The sequence below is a fragment of the Crocodylus siamensis genome, chromosome 11 (genome assembly GCF_052110815.1).
Source record: "Crocodylus siamensis isolate JL-2025a chromosome 11, ASM5211081v1, whole genome shotgun sequence".
NCBI classification, from domain to species: domain Eukaryota; kingdom Metazoa; phylum Chordata; order Crocodylia; family Crocodylidae; genus Crocodylus; species Crocodylus siamensis.
In genome coordinates this window covers 63,728,645-63,749,635 of record NC_143405.1, presented here as the reverse complement: position 1 = coordinate 63,749,635, position 20,991 = coordinate 63,728,645, and the positions used below count along the sequence as shown (strand labels likewise).

Genomic DNA, 20,991 nt, shown 5'->3' with positions numbered 1-20,991 from the left:
GCTATTAAAGGGCACATAAGAAATCCAGAGCGTAAGGTGGTGGCCCCATGAACTCAGCTGGGCCCGGAGCACTAGGCTCTTCCCAAGGATAGTCAAAGAGTTGCCATCTCTAAGGAAGCAAACGCAGAAGCTGACCCAGAACGGTAACCGAACAATGCAGCCCATCATACTCTGTACAGTACTATCCAGGAACGTAAAACTGGGTTCACAAGAATGAACCTGGATATGAAACTATTATTAGCCTGGAGTGGGCTCCCCAAATTTTCAGAGGTATGAAAACAACTGCACTTACAATGCAGCAGTTCTGAGTTTAAGGTTTGCAAAGGTGCGCTTCCGAATCCCGGGTTTTTTTAGGTAAGCAGTGATAAACTGCTGCACCTTTCAGATAAGCACGGTTAAAACGCATTTCAGAACTGCGGTAGGATGGTAGTGATCCCGCTGCTGTCTTGTCAGATACATTGCTCGATGTGATAAACGTCCCCTGGCAGCTCCACCAAGTAAAATGGAGTTGCTGACTGACAGCTTTTTCCTTTCGTTGTGCCGTGCTACAAACGTGAATGGTGTGGAGCAGTTTCTGCCCGCCTAAGTCAGAGTTAGAAACCATCAGCTCTGCAGTTGTAGCAAATAACAGCATTTTATCATAAACCTCTTTGTTCCAAGTCACCAGCTCTTCTAGCCTTCATTTCTGCAGCTGATTCTTTAATATGCCATGTTATACTGTTAATACGCGGGATGGAGCAAGCCGCAGCATTTGGCATAAGATCACTGATAGCATCGTGAATGGAGACTATGGGGGTCTGTGTAAAGTTTTCAAAAGATCCAGGCACTTGGACCAAGATGCTCACAGGTGCTGAAGTGCTTCGTTTCATTTCCCCACAACTGTGACAGCCAGATTTTAATTTTTTTTAATCAAAAGCTGTGCAGAGATGATGAGCTGCTTGAGTCTGAAGACAGGCAGAAGCCAGGGCAGGGTGGCACCAGAGAGATGAAAGCATCAAAAGCTGAGATACTCCTTTTATAATATCACGTGAAACCCTGAGGTTATAAAACAATCAGTAGGGATCATGAAGCCTGCAGCAAAAATGGGGAGAAGCCTTTCAAACATTTTTATTCCATGACAAAACATCCAGTAACATATCCCTTTCGCTACAGAAAGCTTTATGAAAAACAGTCAATCTTAACCTAATTCCTTTTTTTTTTTCCCTTAAAAATGAAATAATTTCTTTTTAAAAGAAGCCCAACCTCCTGGGAAAATCAACCACTTCCACAGGCATCCATGCGTCTCCGAATTATGTGGCGTGAATGACCTGTGCTCCCATGGAGAATATCAAAGAGAGCGGGCTCTTTCTACCTGACATGCCTGAGGTTCATAAATATTCTGAATTGGCTCCGTTTGTGGCACCCTGGGCTGCAGCTGCAAATCACGATGCTGGTCCTGTGCCACCTCTTTGAGAACCGCAGACACTCGACTTCCATCAAGGAGACCCTGGTGTTAGCGCTGGGACGTAAGCTAGTTTGGTCACTGGAGCTGGAGTGACAGCTAACAGCTGTCTCTGCCTGGGAGTAGCAAGTGAAAAGATGTCTTACTGATCCCAGCCAGCCGTGGTGAGTACTGCCAGGCATGGGGCACGTGCATCGGCCCAGAGGAAGAGGGTGATCTAAAGCAAACAAATGACTGTGCCTCGAATGGGGCTTCTAGCTGCGTGCACCTTGCCTTTCTCAGAAACCGGACAACGAATTGGGCGCTCGGCTCTGTGGAAGCACTAAACTCTCTCCCTTTCTCCCCAAGCAGTGATTCAGCTGGATGCGAACGTCGTCGAGGAGCAAGCAGAGAGGAGAGCTGGGGGAAACGGAGTCACGAGAGCCAGGCAAATGAGATGCCCAGGCTCCAAAAGGTAGGGTATTGCAGCGATGTTATATCGCGTTGTATTGTGATTTGCACTGATTGTATCCTTCCCTGCTCCCACCGGAGAGGAGCCGGGCTGCTGTGATGCACAACCTCCAGTGAGATGCTTTTCTGCCAGCAGGTCTAGGAGGCAGAGAGCGGCCTGCTGCAGCGACAGGACCACAGCCTCCCAAAGGGCCTGACTGCAGGAAGGCAGGAGCATCGGCGTCTGGGCCAGGATTGCAGCTGGCAAGCGCGTTTTGAACACATCAGTTGTTGCCGAAAGAATGGCCTCGCTGGAAGAGAACAGGGGTGTAGGGTGTAGCCGTGTTGGTCTAAGGATGAAGGCAGATGAGGTTCTTTGGGTAAATCCGATATCTTTTATTTGACCAACTCAAATAGTCGGAAAAAATTCACCTTTGCAAAGCTTTTGGGTACAAATACCCTTCATCAGGGAGAGGAAGCATCTGTAGCTGGTGTGCTTCTGGGTGGAATGAATGGAAGAGAACAGCAATCAGGACTCGGGGCAGAGGTGATATCTTTTAGTAGGCTAACTACATTTTTGCAAAAGCAATTCTTTAATTGCAAGATTTTGGGTGCAAACCCCGTTCATCAGGCATCGGAGAGAAGATTGTAAAAGTTCTCCTGGGTAGAAATGAAAGTTCATATTTCATAGCAGGGTTGATGGTGGTAAAATCTCCTGTTTGGAAAAGTTCATTTTGTTTGCAGGGTAGGCTCGGAGAAAAGTTGGAGTAGTCTGTTTACCTCAAAGTTGTTTGTTGGTAAGCAGGATGTATTCATATTTCCTTCTGGTTTGGTGTTTCATTTCACAGAGGAGTTAATAGATCCTCACACCAAGGTACCAAGGTATGTCCTCAGCATTTTCCCATTGCTCTCCCCCAGTGCAACTGGGAAATCAAACACAGAGGCTTTTCAGGCTTGGCTTGCCAAGTGTATTTCCCTATGCTGCTCTTTGGCTTTTCCAAATGGAAAGGGAGAAGCAGAGATGGGGGGAGAAGAGGAGAAGGAAAAACCAAGAGTGCTGCAAACCTGTAAGACTTCAAAGATGAGTGTCCTGAATAAAAATCTCTGTGGTCATCGGCGAACGAGCAGGAAGTAGTTCCTTTGGGAAATCTGCAGAGGGAAAGTGACCCTGGCATTTTCCACACCAGACTTTCTGTCCTTAACCTGCTCTGGGTTTGTGGGCAAGTGGGGCCAGCACTTTGAGTGGTGCCGTTTTGCAGGGTCACTACACCTTTGTTAAAGCGTGACATCCTCCCTCCTGGCTGGTTTTTGTTATGATTGCTTGTGTTTTTCCGAGCATCTAGAGCAAAAAGCCAACCACTCTTGCTCTCTGTCGATGGCTTGTCTCTCCCTTTCCCTGCTTGCAATGCCAGCTCCCTCGCAAAGGGAGGGTGGGAGGATTGGAAGCATTGTCTTCAGTTAATCATTAGCCTTGAGACTTGGAGCATCCCTTCAGCAGTCTGATTTGAGATCCTCCCATTTGGAGGTGACTGCTCAGATAAGAACTCAAAAAGTGAGCTTTCAAAACTGAGCTGGAAGCAAAAGGGGAGACTCCATTAGCCTTGGGTACCTCCCTCTGAGAAGGTCAGGAGATGAGGAAAGGCCCTTCCCCTTTCTCCAGGGTCCTGGTGAAAGTGAGTTCACTTGCAAGACAGCCAGTAGGTACATTTAGCATATTCTGTATATATTTTGATGTCACAGTTGCAGTCCTCTTGAACGGGAACTCTGTTCCCAGTGAGGTCATGCAATCCATTTCCTGCTCAAGGCAGGATTGGGGATTGTCCCTGTGTGAATCCTCCTGGGCAAAGCTTTGCCTCACCTTCACTGAGGATGTTCCCGTGATGGAGATGCCACCGCCTCTCTGTTCCAGTGCTGAATCATGTCCCTGGTTAGAGAGTTTGCCAAAGGGTTACGTCCATCCCAACCCTTCTCCCCCATGCCCCACCCCCACCCCCAACCAGCAGCCTGCTCCTCTCACAGCTCTGTCCATTTTCTAACTGGGACTTGCACAGTCCTGCTGCATTCAAAGCAAAGAGGCTTGTGCAGGATAGTCTAGCACACTGCTTCTCAGCCTTTCTGGACTCAAGGTATTATGGAGGTACCACTGTAACATTGGCAAAATGAGTAGCATCCAATTTCAGAAACTAATTTATAGATTATAGTGCTTATTTCCTTGCAGAGGGGCCTGGCAGTGAGAGATTGTCCAGGCAGGGAAAAGCCTGAGCCTGTGTGTATCTCCTAACACCTCACTTATCTCCTCGCACCTCTTCAGAAGACCTGGCGGCACCCCGGGGTACCCTGGCTGAGAATCACTGCTCTAGCATTTGGCCATCTGACTGCCCATTTTGTAGTTCTTCCCCATGATATGGTCTTCTGACACCTCCAGGGAAGGAATTATCATCTTAACCATAGTCTGGGACATCTCCACCAAAGGCAGCAGCATAAAGGTTAATACAATACAGACATCTTGTGAATTGGGAAGCACTTTTTTCACCTAATTATACAGTTACTTGACCTGCAAGAGAGAAGGTTAATAAACCAGACATCCTGTGGATTAGAAAAGCAAAGTTTCGTTTCCTTCGTCTTTTACTCCCTTGCATAGTAATTTAATGCACAGCTAAGAGGGAGTTCAGGATTTATTCAAGGATTAAAAAGACTGACACAGCTGTCTGTCTTCCGGAAATATGGTTGCTACCCATCCCTATTTCATCATGGTACCCAATTTTTTGGCCGCGAGTCCCACGTCCTGGTTTGATCTTGCAGATTTTAACAATCAAACACTTTTTAAAGCTTTCTGTAGCTTCTAGAGACATCCATTTATACAATGTTTTCAACACAGTACTATTCAAAGACATTGTTAGAAGCTTTCTAGAGAGACTCTGTCAAAGAAATAGATCAAGAGGTTTCAAGAGGAAGTGAGCTGACTCTGTGTGAGATGGAAGAGAAAACTCATACAGATGGGGCAGTTCAAGGGCAAAAACATCTAAAGGCTTTGCAGAATTGGTATGGAGGTAAGTAGAGGAGTAGGGAGATGTGAGATCAATGAAGCAGGGGAGAATTGCAACAACTGGCTGGAAAAGCAGAAGTTTGAATGTGACTGACATTTTAAATGACTCTCTTAAAATGAAGGTGATACAAGATGGGGATGTCCTAAATCTGTTTTTGGAGCAAGAGAAATCAGTCAGTGCTGCAGCCTGGTAGACTCCCTCAAGTCTGGAGCAGGGACAAAGGGCTTGGACACGATGTAGTTGAACTGGTCCAGTTAGCCTTTACACCTGTGCAAACAAGGAATGGATGTGCAGTGTACAGCCCTGCACCCACGTAACTTGGATGTGGTTATACAACTATCCTGGGAAAGATCAGGAGTAAAACTACACCAGTGTAAGTCATACCGCGGGTTCCTGCAGCTCCCTGGGAGTAGCAGTTTGTTCTAGGCCAGGGCTGTCCAACTGGTAGCCCGCAGGCTACAGGCAGCCCTCGCCACTGGCTCTAGTAGCAGCGGGAGTCTCCAGCCTTCCCGTAGTGACGAGGTGCTGTAATAGCATGTACTGCAAGCTTCAACCTCAGGTTACTTGCTCATCTGTCTGCTCCAGATCCCAATGTACAAAACCAATGTCAGTCACTCTGGTGCACGTACTGGGTGTCCCCTGAGAACATCCTAGGAGAGAGAACTGAGTGAGATACAGACTGGAGGAAAGGGGGATCAAGAAGCAAAATTCTTCAGGGAAGTCTATGGGAAATGATGGAAGGCATTTTAAACACCTGCTTGCCTAGCCAAGCTATATTTTCTCCTAGCATCTAAGCAGTGCATCATCCTGCATGTCCTGTATCCTTAAAGGGGCTTAGCAGAGAAATATCTTACTCCCAAGAAGGGTCTCATGTATGCTGCCATCAGTAGCACATTAACAGCAAGTGAACTTGCATATAGTTTACTCCCGTTCCATGGTGCCATTCAGTGCACGGCCTTGGGACATCCTATCAGACATGCAAGGTACCATGTTGGACATGCAGCTGCAACCCACTGCTGGAGACCCATTCCCTTCTCATGGCCTCTTCAAGATGATGGCCACTCCAGGGCCAGCCCTATTCCTTGTCCTCTTGCAATGTCCTATGTCATCTGTATCCATGTGTTGCCTTTTTGTCTTACTGGGAGCTGTTTGAGGTAGCTTTGAAGTTTTGTTTGTACAGCACCTTGTGCAGGGGGGGCTCTCCTCCATGTTTAGGGTTCAGAGCAGTCACCGCGTTACAAATTACAAATGATGAATCAGAATTTTAACCGGTTCAGGTTGAGCTAACTAAGAACAAATGCTTAAAAACAAGGCATTTGTGGAAAGAGGAAGAATTGCTTTCCCTTGAAGCTGCTGCATATTCACCATGTTTAATGTTTTAATATTTGGGTTTTTCCCATATTTGCATGTTGCATATGATGCAAAATAGTTATGATTTTCATTCTTCCAAAGAAGTGCCAGCCATTCTCATCTGAATACTTTTTACTGTCATCAGGTTCCTTCTCTGTCAAAAAAAAGAAGACACTTTCTAAGCCTTACAAGTAAAAAAAAAAAAAGGGCAAAAAGCGTGGCACCATTCAAATGTGACTGTTGGAAAGCTTGAAATGCAGGTACTTAAAATAAAAGTCATTAATCTGCTCTCCATTGCTATCTAAAATCCTTCAGGCTCTATTTTTGCAATTTTCTTAGCTGGCTGCATCCATCCTCAGATTACCATGGTTTCACAAAGGGACAGCAATTCTGTTACTGGCAGTGGTGTCACAATGACCTCTTTTTCTCTCTGGAGATAAACTTACACCACATACGGCTTGGGCAGAATATTTAATTTAAAAAGCACAAGTTCCTCATCTCTGTGTAATAGTTCGATTCTTTTCCTCTTTAGTTTCTTGCTCTTTGCAAGAAAGGGTAGTAACTTGTTATTAAAAAAAATCTCTAGTGTAGAAAACAGCTTTTTCCTTTCTCAAATCATCTCTATGTCTCCTTTTTGCTATTTCATGTCCATGTGACAGTGGAAGTAGGGTGCTGTTTCTTGGCAACCAATAGCCTTCCCATTTAGGCAGAGCAGCTTAAAAGGGAGGCAATAATATTAGGAGTAGATTTAATTTCTGAAAATGTAATTTGGCATTCAGTTGGGATCCCAAGTAGGCTTGTGTTCGCGAATGTGGAGCGACATAAGTAAGCAGTAGCACAGTGGGATGCATCTCCAGATGAGGATGAAACATCAGCAATCAATCAGCTGTGATGCAAGGATGAATGCAATCAGGACAATGGTGGGAAGTCCAGCATATTGATTTTCAGAGATCCTTTTGAGAGAGCTGGGGAGTCTGTAGTGGTATAGGCTACTTCTACACAGAAAGAGACACAGACTAGTGACCAAAGCTGAGAAATATGGGAACAAAGATATTGAACTTGTACAGGTGGCTAATGAGGCTACTTGTAGGTAACTGTCATGTTCACTTGGTGATTTTAAATGTCATTAATTGTCTTTAAACCAAATCAGGTTTTCATAGGCATGATTATAGTCACCATCTCTTGCAGTTGAGTTAAATTAGAAGATCTTGACTTTTTTGGGTATTAGCTATTTCGGTATTGTATCACCATACATTGAATGGCAAGGTACAGTCTTCTGCTTAGATGCCACTCAAACCACTTATCTTCTGTCTCATGGACAGATAATCTGCCCCTCAATCCATACGTTTCAGTGACTGTCTTTCATTTTCCTTTGTCCCCCCTTCACCAGGTTGACAATCTTTTTGGAAAAAGTGACCAACAGATCCATAAATTTACTGGTAGAGAGAGATGCAGAATGTGAGTTTCTGGGAGATGAGATACTTCAATCATCTAAGCAATTTCAAAGAGTTTCCAAAAGAACCATAGAGAAGTATAAACTGAAAAACATGTGTCTTCCATGTTTGTGCTCCTGCTAAAGGCCTGTTTAGATGGTAAGAGCAATTAAGATTTCAACTTACTGTATTAATGAGGATGCTCTATATTTTTATGCAGGGCCTTACCAACTACAGTTAAACCTTGCTAATTTAGTCTCCATAAATTACGTATCCAAGATAAAGGGTCTGATTTAGCAATCCTATGATAACACTGCAGTTAAATTTACTGCTAAGCTTTGTTGTTCTTGCACAATATAAGATGCCTTCTGAAGGGGGAAAAATTAAATGACCCACAAGGCAGAACAATAAAGAAACAACTCGTGGTGATACTTTTTTTTTTTGTGAAAATTAAGCTATTATCAGTTTTCTTTGTTCCTCAGTTTTGGAAAAAAATCAGTAAGTCTACAAGAAGCCAAGGCTGGATGCAGAAGGATTTAGGCAGCTAGATTACATGTAAATCCTACCTCAGGCACCACTATTCAACATTGCAATCCCCAATGCTCCCTCACAGCTTCTGCCAGACTGGAGGAGAGAGTGAAACTCCTCAAGCATGCTACTTTTACAGTTCTCCAGGCACCTGCAGTTGCATAAAGCCACATGCTATTCCTGTCTTGGCAGAGCTGAGCTAGTTCAAGTCAAAGGCTGATGTTTGCAGAGTCTGTGGAGTCTGCAGTTGCTGCTGCCATGTTCTTTTGACATGTGGAGGAAGAGCTGGTGCAGCCCCCCCGCCCCTCTCCTCTCATCTCTTTGGGATTGGAGCAGTCAGCCAGCAAGTGAGGACCAAGTTGAAATACTTAGCTGAGGTGGGTTCAAAGTCACATTTCTTCCTACCCAAGGGAATGTGCTAAGCAGCGTGTTCAGGTGGAGGCATTCTCTGCTCCAACAGGAGAAGCAGTGTCATTGTGATGTGGTACCCAGGAGATTCCAGGAATTATGCAAGAGGCAAGGATTTTTGGGGGTGCTATTTTTATTGGACTGAAGAATGCCTTGTATTCAAAAGCCTGTCTATGCCCAATAAAAGACCTCTCACATCGTGAAGAAAAGAATTCAAGATCAATTGGGAGCCTCCTGGCTCTGTAGCTCAGTGGTTAGAGCCCTTCCCTAGGGGTGGGCAAGCCAGGATCCCATGCCTGGCCCCCAGCCTGTTTATATATTTAGTATTCAACAGTCATCAGACTCTGAACGCTAGCTGTATTAGATCCACTGCATCCTTATCTGTAGGAACACAGCGTTCCAAATTATAATTAAAGTATTTCTTAGCTTGTGACCTTCGGTTGCCTTTGTGCACCATGGGGCTTGTATCTCTGATTTGAAGGTCCCACAGTGTTACCGCAATACATGTAAATAAAATTAGCACAGTAAGATCCTTAATGTTCTGAAGCTGCTGGAAAGGCAACACTTATGCAATGTGAAAGTTATACTGTTTTAAACAAAAGTCATTGCTATTTTTTGTGAGTGGCTTCTAAAATGGATTAAGTGGATGCTACATGGCAAAACTAGAAGTAAACCACTTAACTTAGAGTCCACCAGCTAGATTCACGCACCCTGGCATCAATGGGCATCTAGAGACATGCTCCAGAGTGGACGGGGTGGGGGAGGTGCTTTAATTAGTTACTAAACTATTTTCCTATCTTCAAAACAATCATGAGGAAATTGTTTGGAAAAATGTTTATTAATAATGTGTAAACATCTTCATTTTTAAAGACCATCCTAATGTCATGCCTCACAACAAAAAGACTACGAATGTCTTAGTTCACAAGCTATTATATTTCTTAGGCTTAATCAAATAAAATGCTTTCTACACTTTGTGTACAGAGATTATCTGTAACAATTCCATTGGCCCACTAACAAAACAAGCATTTTTTTTTTTAAAGAAAAATGTAAATTTGTAATCGCAAGTCTAAGAGGTACCAGCTTCACTGAATATTTGAAGCTGTAGAAATTCTCAGATAAGTCCAGAATCTAGCTACTGTTTGGTCTCTGTTTCCATTTGAGTTTCTTGGGATTCTTCTGCTTCCGAAAGTTTTTCATCATCTGAAATTCAAATTGTACCTGTTAGTCAAATATGCTCACACTTGCAAACTATACTAAAACGTAGTATTCCTATTTAAAAAGTATGTTGCCCTAAATCTGTAGTTTAATAGTATTAAGTACCTAGGGGGAAAAAACATAATTCAGACCTGAGACTGGCACTTGCTCCTGAGCTTGTTTTGTTTCAGCTCCTGTAGCTGAATAGTATACATTGAAAAAATATAGCAGTATTGATGCTTGAAGGTAGTGACAGGATATAAGCTTGAATGATGCCTGTTGCTGATTTTACATCTCCAGAACCCTTTTTTACCACAGTAGTAATTCTAATACTTGACTCACTTGATGCTTGTCAGTGTGATTCATCTATGAGTCTCTGATATGCCCAACTTGGAACATTTTGTAAAGAAAGTAAATATCATTCACCCCATTTTAGACAACTAAGACAAGGACATTAAGTCCTAGCTAGTGACAGAGCAGAGCAAACAGCCTGAATCACCTGAATCCTAGTCTAGAGCCCCGTTCACCAGACTATACTGACTCTCTCATGAAATTACAATGTTGACAAGGTAAATTACTCAGTTGTATATATTATTATATATATTACAGATTCAAGCAAGCATTAATAACCAATCTTCTCCTGCTAAACAGCATCTAAGGGTGAACAGTTCATCCCAATTCAACAAGGTCTGTGATACTTGAGAGACTGAAAGAGCATAAAAGTAGTTTAAAGGTGACCCTATTCAGAAGACAACAACATAGCTGGCTTCTAGAACAAAGTCTAAACAGACTTTTTATTTAGGAAAAAAAAAACTAATAAGGTACTGACAATAGTAATTGAACGTGGGCCAATAATACATATACTTACATAAATTATGTTATATTTCAATGATAAAAGACAGTATTACTCTTAAAATGAAATGGAAAAAAAAATGCATGGATTACAGGACTCAGTAATGCTGCCTTTTAAGTTGTCCTAGTGACTAATAAACCTATTCCAGTGAGTAGGGTGAGTGGAATTTGACCCTACATGTCTCTCATTTAGGTACAACCTACTTTCTAGAGTTTGCTGAAGTTCATGGATAGTACTCAGAAGAACATGAAACTGTTTTCGTCTCAATTCCAGCTAGAATGACAAAAAACAACACACAGTAAATATTAGCAAATTAAGTGTACATATTCCCAAATAGTTTTATTGTCGATTATCTTGTAATTGAGATGAATAAATTGTATAGCAAAATAAAACTGTACCTTATCTTCAACATTTTCTTTAATGTGAGAAAGGTGTTGAAGTTCTTTTCCTAAAGCTTCTAGCTGCCTGTGCAGAAATTAAAAGTCATAGTAAAAACAGTGCTTTAGCTCTAATTATACAGTAATTTTGCCAATTATTGAAAAATAATTCAACTTGAGCAAAACTACAGAAAATGAACTGCAGAACGGCTCCTATAATTACACAATTACAAATATAGTATACTAAATAAAAATAACATTTGTGTAAAGCTCTTTCTAATGCAGGGATTAAGCTATTATATTATATTCATGCATTACAGAAACCAAAGCCATTCAAAAACAAACAAATCCACTCGGTTGGGATGGAATTGTATACTAGGAATATGGTCTGTAAGAGCTCACTCTTGCTGTCCACCATGTTAGCAATCATTTACCAAATTATACAAAGGAAGTGACAGAAGCAGGCTAAAGAAGATCCCAGTGGTATTGTCACAAGCTTCACTAATTCACCCACCCCTTTTTGTTACAGGAGCAGTAATAGAGCAGTGCTTCAGGAGAAACCTGAGTGTCCCAGACAAGAATCAAGGACTGGCCAGAGTGGATCAGATCAGAGGTCCATCCCATCTCTGAAAGTCGTTAAAACCAGATGCTTCAGTGGATGGCTACAGAAGCTGGCAGCAGATGCACAGTAATATTCCCTCATGTAGGCGGCAGGGTGAAACCTGATAGAAATTGACTTAAGCCCAAAAACACAATGTCTAATGCCCGTGGCAAAAGTGTATTGTCATAGGCAACATTTTATATCCTTGACATGCATTTAAATACCCATTTCCTTTCTGAATCCTGTTAAGTTCTTCGCCCTGACAACCTCCTTTAGCAAATGAGTTCCATAGCTTAACTAGATACATGAAGTTCAGTTTACTTACTTATGTTCCTAATTTGCTTAACTGCTTAATAATATGGTGACAGACTCATTTTTCTGCCCAGTGTTTACACTGCAACACAAATTGTTAACTGTGTATAAGTTAAGGGTTTGGGAAAATCCATAGTCTTTTAATTTTTTGTTACTTTCTAATTCTCTAGGACAGTAGCTATTAATTACAGATTAACAGTTTTGTCAACTCAAGTCTGAAATAGCTAAGATACTGCTTCTGAATTCTTTGGTGTTTAGTATGTGGACCTGGTGATTTACTGCATTTTAAACTAACCGCTTGTTTTAGCACCACGTCACCTCAATCCGAAAAACTCTCGTCTTTGTAAATAGAAAAGAATAGATCTAAGATGGACATCACCCTCAACATCCTTGCTCGTGAAGTCAGGCACAAATATAATTTAGCTTTTCAGCAATGACTGTTTCGTTCTTAATTGCTTCCCTTAATCTTTGGTGAGCCAATAGGCACACTGATTTCTCCATGCACCTGGCTTCCAGGTTGTGATATTCTTTGAAAAGTTTCTCTTACATCTTTAGCTATTTATTCTTCTATCCCTTCTCATGTCTCTTTCTTAATGCCTGCTGTAATTCCTTTTAAGGCAGCCTGGGGCCAGCCAGTCCTGTTCAGCTGAAGACCTCTTTTCTAACGGGCTCATGTGGGAATAAGCAGAAGAGAGGTTGCCCTGGAACAGGCAGGTTAAAGCACAGAATGAAAGGCCCTTGGACCCCTACAAGTTGCCTTAGCAAGGAGAAAGCTTTGTTTTCTGTGACTTTGCAAGTGTTTGGTGGCAGAAACAGTGTTTGTAGGCCTGGAAGAGATCTAGGCCTGGTGCTTAATAACTCCTGGACTGTGGAAAGAGGGCAGCAGCCTACACTCCTGCTCACTGGTTTTACCAGGGAAAGATCTCTGCTTAAGCTGATCAGGGCCTAAAATGTTGCTATTATTACGCTTTGCCAGCTGGCTTCCTTTCTCCTCAGCAGTATGTGTGTCTTGCAAGAGTCTCTTATTGTCCTTAGTAATATCCAAGCTACATTTAGAGATTTTATTTATTGCACTAGGGTCTTTTTGAACAACCTTCTTTTATTGAAGACCTCCTTTCTAACATTTAGTGTCACCTCTTAGTATTCTACTTGCTCTTTGGGTGTTGAAGCTAACTATGCTGTGGTCACTGTTACTGCTCAGTTACTGCTACTTCTTGACTTGGCTCCTGTGTGATACTTATGACTAAGTCAATAATAGCCTCTCTTCTGGTGTGTTAAAGAACAGGCTGTTCCAAGAAAGAGTTTTTAAGTGATTCATTGAGAAATTATTTCTCTGAGTTTTGTCCCATTGTGCCATATGACTAATGAATGTATATGACCATAAGCCTCCCACACAATAAGCCATCATGTTTTTTTTCTGGCAAGTTTTCATTACCCTTTTCTAATGATTAAGAATAACTTAAAAAGAGTAACACTTCGCAATCTGACTGGCTCTTGTGACAGCCAGGACTCTCAAACCTGACTCAAATGTGGTCTTTTTTGGTTGCTGGATCTGACCCACTGGCAATCTCTGAAAGCTTTCCTCAAAAGCTGAAGAACAAGGATGGCCTTGAAGTTAAAGCAGTGAGTAGACTGGGATTTTTGCTGATCTTGGTCCAATCTGCACATCTGATATACACTTCTATGCACCATTAGCTTAAGAAAAGTTGGTGAAGGTTCAATATTTAGATCCTTCTCTTTAAAAAACCTCTCATTTTAGTACTGTCCTAGTTTTCTATCTGCAAAACAGGGATTTCATAGATTTCATAGACATTAGGGCTGGAAGGGACCTCGGGAGATCATCGAGTCCAGCCCCCTACCCAAAGGGCAGGAAGTCAGCTGGGGTCATAGGATCCCAGCAAGATAAGCATCCAGTTTACTCCTGAAGGTGTTCAATGTAGGTGCTTGAACCACCTCCGCTGGCAGACTGTTCCAGACCTTGGGGGCTCGGACAGTAAAGAAATTCTTCCTTATGTCCAGCCTAAAACGGTCTTGCAGGAGTTTGTGACCGTTCAACCTCCTCATCCCTTGGGGCGCTCTGGTGAACAAACGTTCCCCCAGATCCTGGTGGTCACCCTTGATAAACTTATAGGTGGCCATCAGATCACCCCTGAGCCTGCGCTTTTCCAGGCTAAAGAGTCCCATGTCTCTCAGCCTGTCATCGTAAGATCTGTTTTCCTGACCTCTGATCATGCGCGTGGCTGATAATCATCTACTTTCATAGCCATACACTGCTTTCCTTTATTTAGTTTGTAAATTGTACAGGATGAGGACTCTCTTCCTGTGCATTTGTGCAGTGCCTAGCAAAATGAGGTATAGCTTTAGTTCAGGCTTTGAATCCTAAGTCAAATAATTGGAGGAGGAAACAAAGTAAAGGAAAGGGCAGAAAATTAAAATGTGTTGCTGCTATTTATAACTTTGCTAAGGAAACCTTTGCTCTGCTGCATTATGAAGGTAAATTTAAACTGGCTCCTTTGTAAGAAGCAGGCACCGTGATGCCTCGGTGGTTCTAGTTGATAATCAGTTAGCTAATTTGAAAAATCAAAGCTACTTCTGACAACTAGGGAGTTTTCAATTGATAAATGGCATGTGCTTACTAGTTAAGCAGAAAATATAAATTTTGCACATGATTATCATTTCACACATTAGGATATATGTTAATTCATAAACTGTCTAGCTAGACTCTGCAGTAAGTGTCTGATCTAAATACCGAGGACCTATTAAATTCTGCCACGAGATACACATGCACTTCTCTTTGTTGATTTGGACTTGTATTTTATGTACAATCTGAGAGCAGAATTTGTGATATGAAAATGCATGATTTGAATCTGAACAACAGAAAACATTATGTTCATCTCATTTTGTCCAGTACTTACTTTAATGTTTCATGCCTGTCTGGATGGTGCTGTATTACTTTGGCCAAAGCATCATATTCTGAGGAAAAAAAAAAAAAAGCCAGGCAAAACATTTTTAAAGGCTACTTGCTACAGCAATTGTGAAAGCATAGATTTGTTAACCCAAAATCACAGATAATGGAGTACTGGTAACATCAATCCCTCCTACTTCCTGGAAAGACTTATTTTTAGGCTTCCTACTACGTGCAGCACAATCCCAGATGCTTAACTCTGCAGTAGTTACATGTGCCAAAGCAGATTTTACCACTCTTCATGGTAGGCCTGATCTACTCAGCAAGACTACTCCAAATAGAAAGCATCCTGCTCAGTATGAAATGTTGGTAGGATTGAGCTCTTATATGCAAAATTTGATGGCTTGCATATTCTGGTAAGTTTTCAATACTATGTGACTATATTGTATTTTATCTGTAAACACAGTTTACTACTTCTTCTCTCAGATACTTCACTTCCCCCTCTACGCATCATTAATATGGTGGAGCCACACAACTGCTTTATTGTACACAGCTTACTGTATACATTTCCTATGATTAGTGTTGAGATGACTTGCCCCAATCAGTTACTAAGACTTTAGAAATAACTACATGATCCTATATTTGAGAAATAGGGTGATCCTGTAATTAGTTTATGCACAAAGGTCACAGGTTTAGTCAGGCACACAGGTATGGGTGATGTGACTTTGCCATTTCCTGGCTTTAATGGCTGCATCTGTGCCAGGTGTCTACCTCCCATGGAAACCTTTGTGTACTGAATGTAGTTTCCCCCAAGAACCAGAGAGAATATGGCACATGCAATGTTATGGTATACAGATATAAATGGAAATGTTTAAAATAAATTAGCAGTGAAATGATAAGCAGACTCCTTTTTATGAGAAGTGATACAATGCACAATTTGGAACTCCCTCAAAGTGGACTGCCAACACCTGTACTTTTGTGGGGAAAGTAAGTGCCTTGTCGCTGGCTGTGTGCAAAAGGCTCTGAAAAGCTCCCAGGCAACTTCCTGAAGTACATGCTTTAAAAGATAATGAAACAACAATTTATGCTGAGGACTTCTTGCCATACCCTTGATTGCTTATGTTGTAGTAGCGCAACCTAGTGGTGACACCGTTAGTTCTCTTTGTGGCTTTTTAATTTTTTTACTTGGCTACTTACGTTTCCTCCTCATTATAAATTATTCTTTGTTAGTTATTATTAGCTATTTATTCTTTTTTTTCAGTTTTAGAAATTCTATTTGTTATTGTAAGCGCCCTTGAGCCTTTGTTGAGGGCCACCTATAATCACAAATAAATTAATATGAGGATTGATTCAGTAGTAGTGTTCTGAACTGCCAGGCAGGAGACCAACATTGCTACATAGAGGGGGTTTTTGGGTCTTGTTGTTTTCTGCCACTGCTTTTTCCTGGCCGGGCAGAGAAATGAGTCCGGAAGGGAAAGTGCCTTTTGTTGCTTGCCCATAAACCTTCTCTTCGATTAGGCACAGCACAAACTAGCTCTGAAGAGAACCTTGTCCAGTTCTCCCTGATGGGACTGAGAGGCGGAGGGCCAGCTGTGTTCACAGAGCACTGGCACATTAGAATATATTTCTGCATCCAAGTGGGATTCCCAGTTTTCCCCAGCCTCCAACATCTGGGTATTAAGAATTATGAAGTGCCTGTCCTGGAAAATGTAATTCAGAAATACAAACTCAATTTCTTTTTTCATACTGATAAAACATGATCACAAAGCCAACTATGGCTTTTCTACTGTTTCTGACCATAGATTTCCTTTGAAAACAGCAGCTTGACAATTTGCCTTAAGTTGAAGCATGATACTTAAGTCCACCTTCAAAACAACACAATTTTGATATTAATTGTAGGCTTGCTTCTCCAAATTCCTTTTCAGCGTATGTGCAATTTTAGCATGGTTTGAAAAGAAAAGGAATTAGGGTCATGATTCTGCAAAGCTATTTAAAAAATGCACTCAGTGGGCACTTAGCAAATTTGGGAAGAGTATTTAATTCCCAGCTCTGTTAATATTTACATGCATGCTTAGTTTTACATTCTGAGTAGCTTCTTATTAACAGGACTGCTCATCATATGTATGTAGTTTAACCATTAGGCTTCAAGGCAGAACTGTGGCCTGAGTACTCATCCCAAATTGTCTTGGCCATCACTGAGGGCCTTTTCCTAGCTGTAACTGAAACATTATATGAATGACATCCAGAAAATGATCACGTGAGAACTAGATTTTTTTCTCTTGAAGATGGTTAACATTTTTGCTCGTACTTGGGCTGGAAACAAATGTGACAATTTTAAAACTAAAGTTGTACTGGTCTGAAAGGCCCTGGAGAGTCAAAAGTCTACTCAAGCCTGCCTTCCTTTTAGACATAGCTTCGTATGAGGTAAAATCTTACCCTGGCGATTTTTTCGTATCCTCTTTGCTTGCAGAATCTGCTTTTTGCATTCAGCAATTTTTTCATGCGCTGCAGCTATGCTATTTTCTTAAAAAGAAAAAATATCAAAACAAATTCTGTAATCACATGTATCAAGAAACCAGTTCACTAAATCATAAAAACCTCTCATTAACTACAACATCAGGTAACCCTCAAATTTAACCATTTGGTACTGCCAGAAATTTTTTAATAACCTTATTCCTTTGCATTCCTTTTTTTAAAATTTTAAATACCACACAGGTGCTCAGAACCTGTGCATGGGTGCTCTTTATGAGAAAAAGTTTGAAATACACTTACCACATTTGTGAACTATTTATCAGGAATTAGTCACTATTACATATGCAACCACAAACAAGTAGGACATGCAGTCCTCTTTACCTATGTCTTTATAGATTTTTTCATAGTTCTCCATTTCTTTGAGGTTCATATCATATACCAGCAGAGTTTTACCCATTGAAAATTCACACTGTGATAATGTGCTCAGCATGCGCTGGTACTGGGTGTATCTAAAGGAAGACAAGAAGAGACGTTCCTTTACTATTACAGTGCCTTACTATTACGGTGCCTTAGAAGACGAAGCATCTGATGAATATATGAAAGCAGCTGAAGGAATATAATATTCCAAGTATTCAGTGCATCATTCTTGCACTCTTGAGGCTCATTCTAGTGTTGCATCTTTAAGTTTATCTTCAGAATGTGGAGCATGTATTCAAGTAATGGAAAGATTTACCCCAGATTAAAAGCATCTCATTAGGGCAGCATCTACGTACACTCACATTAGTAGCACCCGGAGGTTCTTGTCTGGATTAGTTCCATGGTGCTCTCGCTTGAAAGACCTGTAAGAGGGTATACTTTCCCTCCCAGCATTTAAAATACCTTCTTTGTACCAGGCTCTCACATGTGGCCTTCTGGAACATACATACCACAGGAATGGAGCCCAGAAACATGGACTACAAACCATGCATCTGGCCGTATTGAAACCTGCTGCCATTGCAGCCCACAGCAGCAGTTCATTGCCCTGTTGCTCAGGGGATTGCAAACACTGCAGGGCTGTGGTTCTCAACCTTCCTTAGACCCAAGGCAGCCCTTGCTAGACTCAATTCAAGACCCCCAGAAAAAAATGCCAGCTCTTAGTTTGTGCTCCATGTTCAACTATGGAAAAATCCCAGCTTGGCACTTCTGTTCCAAAGAACTTGCAAAGGCCCAAAACAGGTGGGAACATTTATAACTCCCTTGATTCCTGTTTGCAGCCTCTGGATGGAAAAGGTGAATTGGGTTTGCAACCCTCCCAGCACTAACCTTGCACGGACACCCCGGAAAGCAGCTTGGGGCACCTGGAAAGTATCTTTATAATCCCCTGGATTCCTGTTTGAAATCTCTGGGTGGATATAGTGAATCGGGTTTGTACCCTTCAGTTACAGCTTTGTGTGGACAGCCCGGAAAACAGCTGAGAGCACCCTAGAAATGATCTCAGGCCAGCTTATAAAGGATGGAAACCCCCGGGGTTCCTGTCTGAAATCTCTGGGTGGATGCGGTGAATTGGGTTTGCATCCCTCACTGCAGCTGATCTTCTGTAGCACCCCAGGAAGCATCTCAAGGCACCCCAGGAAGCACCTTTGTGACCCCCTGCATTGGCACTTGAAGTGGGTACAGTGAAACAGGTTTGCATCCCTCCCAGTTATAGCCTTGTGTGGGCAGCCTGGAAAGGATCTTTGTGACCCCCTGCATTCCTGTTGGAAGTCTCTGGGGGGGTGCAGTGAATCGGGTTTGCCCCCCTCACCGTGCTACATTGCATGGGCACCCTGGGAAGCAGCTCAGGGCAAGGCTAGAAGGCAGCTCGAGAGGATTTCCTGGATTCCTGTTAGAAACCTTGGGGTGGATGCGGTAAATTGAGTCTTCACCCTGGAAAGCCTCTCAGGGCACCCCAGTGGGGGTCCCGGGGGCATGCCAGAGGAAGTCCCAGGGCACCCCAATGGAGATCTCAGGGTACCCCAAATGGGCATCTCAAGGGCATGTCCGAGGAGATCTCAAGGGCACCCCAGGGGGATCCCAGGGCACCTCAAACGGGGATTTCAAGATCATGCCAGAGGAGATCCCAGGACACCCCAGCAAACTCTTAAGGGTCTCCCAGAGGTCTCAGGGCACCCCAAATGGGGATCTCGAGGGCACCCCAGCAAGACATCCAGGGCACTGCAGGGGGGATCTCCGGGCACGTCAGAGGAAAGCTCCAGGGCCCCACGGAGGGGATCTCGGGCACCCCCCACCCCCCGCCGGCACGGCTGGGCTGGGCGCGCACCCCTCCTCGTGGCTGGCGCCGTGGCCCCACTTGAGGAAGCTCTTGACCAGCAGGTTGATGCGGCGGTCGTCGCCGGCGCCGTCACCGTCAATCAGCAGCCGCTTGCGGATCACCTCGTCTGCAAAACACCCCGCGTCAGGCACCCGCGGCCCACCCGGCCCCGCGCCCCGGCCCGGCCCGGCCTCACCGTCCGTGACGGCGCCCATGGCGATGGCGATGGCGATGGCGATGGCGGCGGCGGGGAGGCGGCGGCGGTGAGGTCAGCTTCCCACAATGCAGCCGGCTGCGCGGCAGACATGGACGCCGAGGCGGTGGCGGCGGCGGGGGCCAGGGCCGGGGCCGGGGCCGGGGCCTGAGGCCGAGCCCGAGCCCGGCGCGCGGGGCCGGGGGCAGCCGCTGCAGGTGAGGGGCGCCGCGCCACCCCCCCGGGCCTACCCGGCACCGCCACCCGCACCGCGGGCCCGGGCCCGGGCCTGGGCCTGGCCGGCCTTCCCCTCGCGCCCGCGGCTGTGAGGGGCCAAGGCGCGGGCGACACCGCGGCCACGTGAGGGGAGGCAGGGTGCCACATGGGTGCGGAGGGCTGGGGGGTCACCCCACACTTGCCGGCTCCGGAAGCCATCAGTCACCGACCAGGAGCCGGGATCCGACTGCCCCGAACTGTCGTGTCCTCTTCGCGCCTGTCCCCGTTTCCCTAACTGTTGTTAACTTTCCTCTTTTTGTGGCCGTAAAACAGCCGTCGCCTTTCTCTTTCTGTTTCTCTTGCATCCCTTTCGCGGAGGTGGATGCAGAGGCCCGATTTGGGTCTCGCTCCAGCGCATGGAAACACTCCCGCGGGCTTCAAGGGCGCAAAGTTGCGCCCTGCGCCTTGCAGGTGAACAACCACTATCCGCTCGCGTCCTGACGTGAAATATCTGTCTAGCTACCTACCGAGATCGATAGTCTCAACTCACGTCATGACATTAGAATACAAACACATACATACATACGTACCTATATATGTATACACACACACATACACATACATATATGTATACACACAACCCATACACACATATAGACACACACACATATATACCTGTAAAATGCACAGTTGCGATGCAGAAAATCAGAGGTCATTGCAACACATCAAGGAAGTGATAGCAAATTAGATATATATAATTTATATATAAAATATAATATATCTATATCTATCTATCTAGATACTATATCTGTACTATAGCTATCTATAGATAGCTAGATACAGTGATACAATGTAAAATATTATTTTCTATTACTTTCTTGACGTGTTGCAATGACCTCTGATTTTTTTTGGATCACATATGTGCATTTTACAGGTATCGTT

The 20,991-nt window shown here is 43.6% G+C and overlaps 2 protein-coding genes across 3 annotated transcripts in view; one reads left to right on the top strand and one right to left on the bottom strand.

Moving 5' to 3' along the window:
- Window positions 1-9,455: 9,455 nt before the first annotated feature.
- THOC7 (THO complex subunit 7) lies at window positions 9,456-20,005 on the bottom strand. The gene is made up of 8 exons (XM_090021189.1): window positions 19,837-20,005; window positions 19,650-19,767; window positions 17,732-17,859; window positions 17,315-17,401; window positions 14,889-14,946; window positions 11,082-11,148; window positions 10,887-10,956; window positions 9,456-9,836 (listed from the first exon to the last, which is right to left on the bottom strand). The coding sequence occupies exons 1-8, from the start codon at window positions 19,853-19,855 to the stop codon at window positions 9,769-9,771; spliced, it is 615 nt and encodes a 204-aa protein (XP_089877315.1). The 5' UTR covers window positions 19,856-20,005; the 3' UTR covers window positions 9,456-9,768.
- The window catches only part of ATXN7 (ataxin 7), a 104,091-nt gene continuing 103,020 nt past the window's right edge, over window positions 19,921-20,991 (top strand). For both annotated transcript variants that reach the window (XM_090021187.1, XM_090021183.1), the window contains exon 1: window positions 19,921-20,051. The gene's annotated coding sequence lies outside the window, so the exon portion shown is untranslated. The remainder of the gene's footprint in view (window positions 20,052-20,991) is intronic.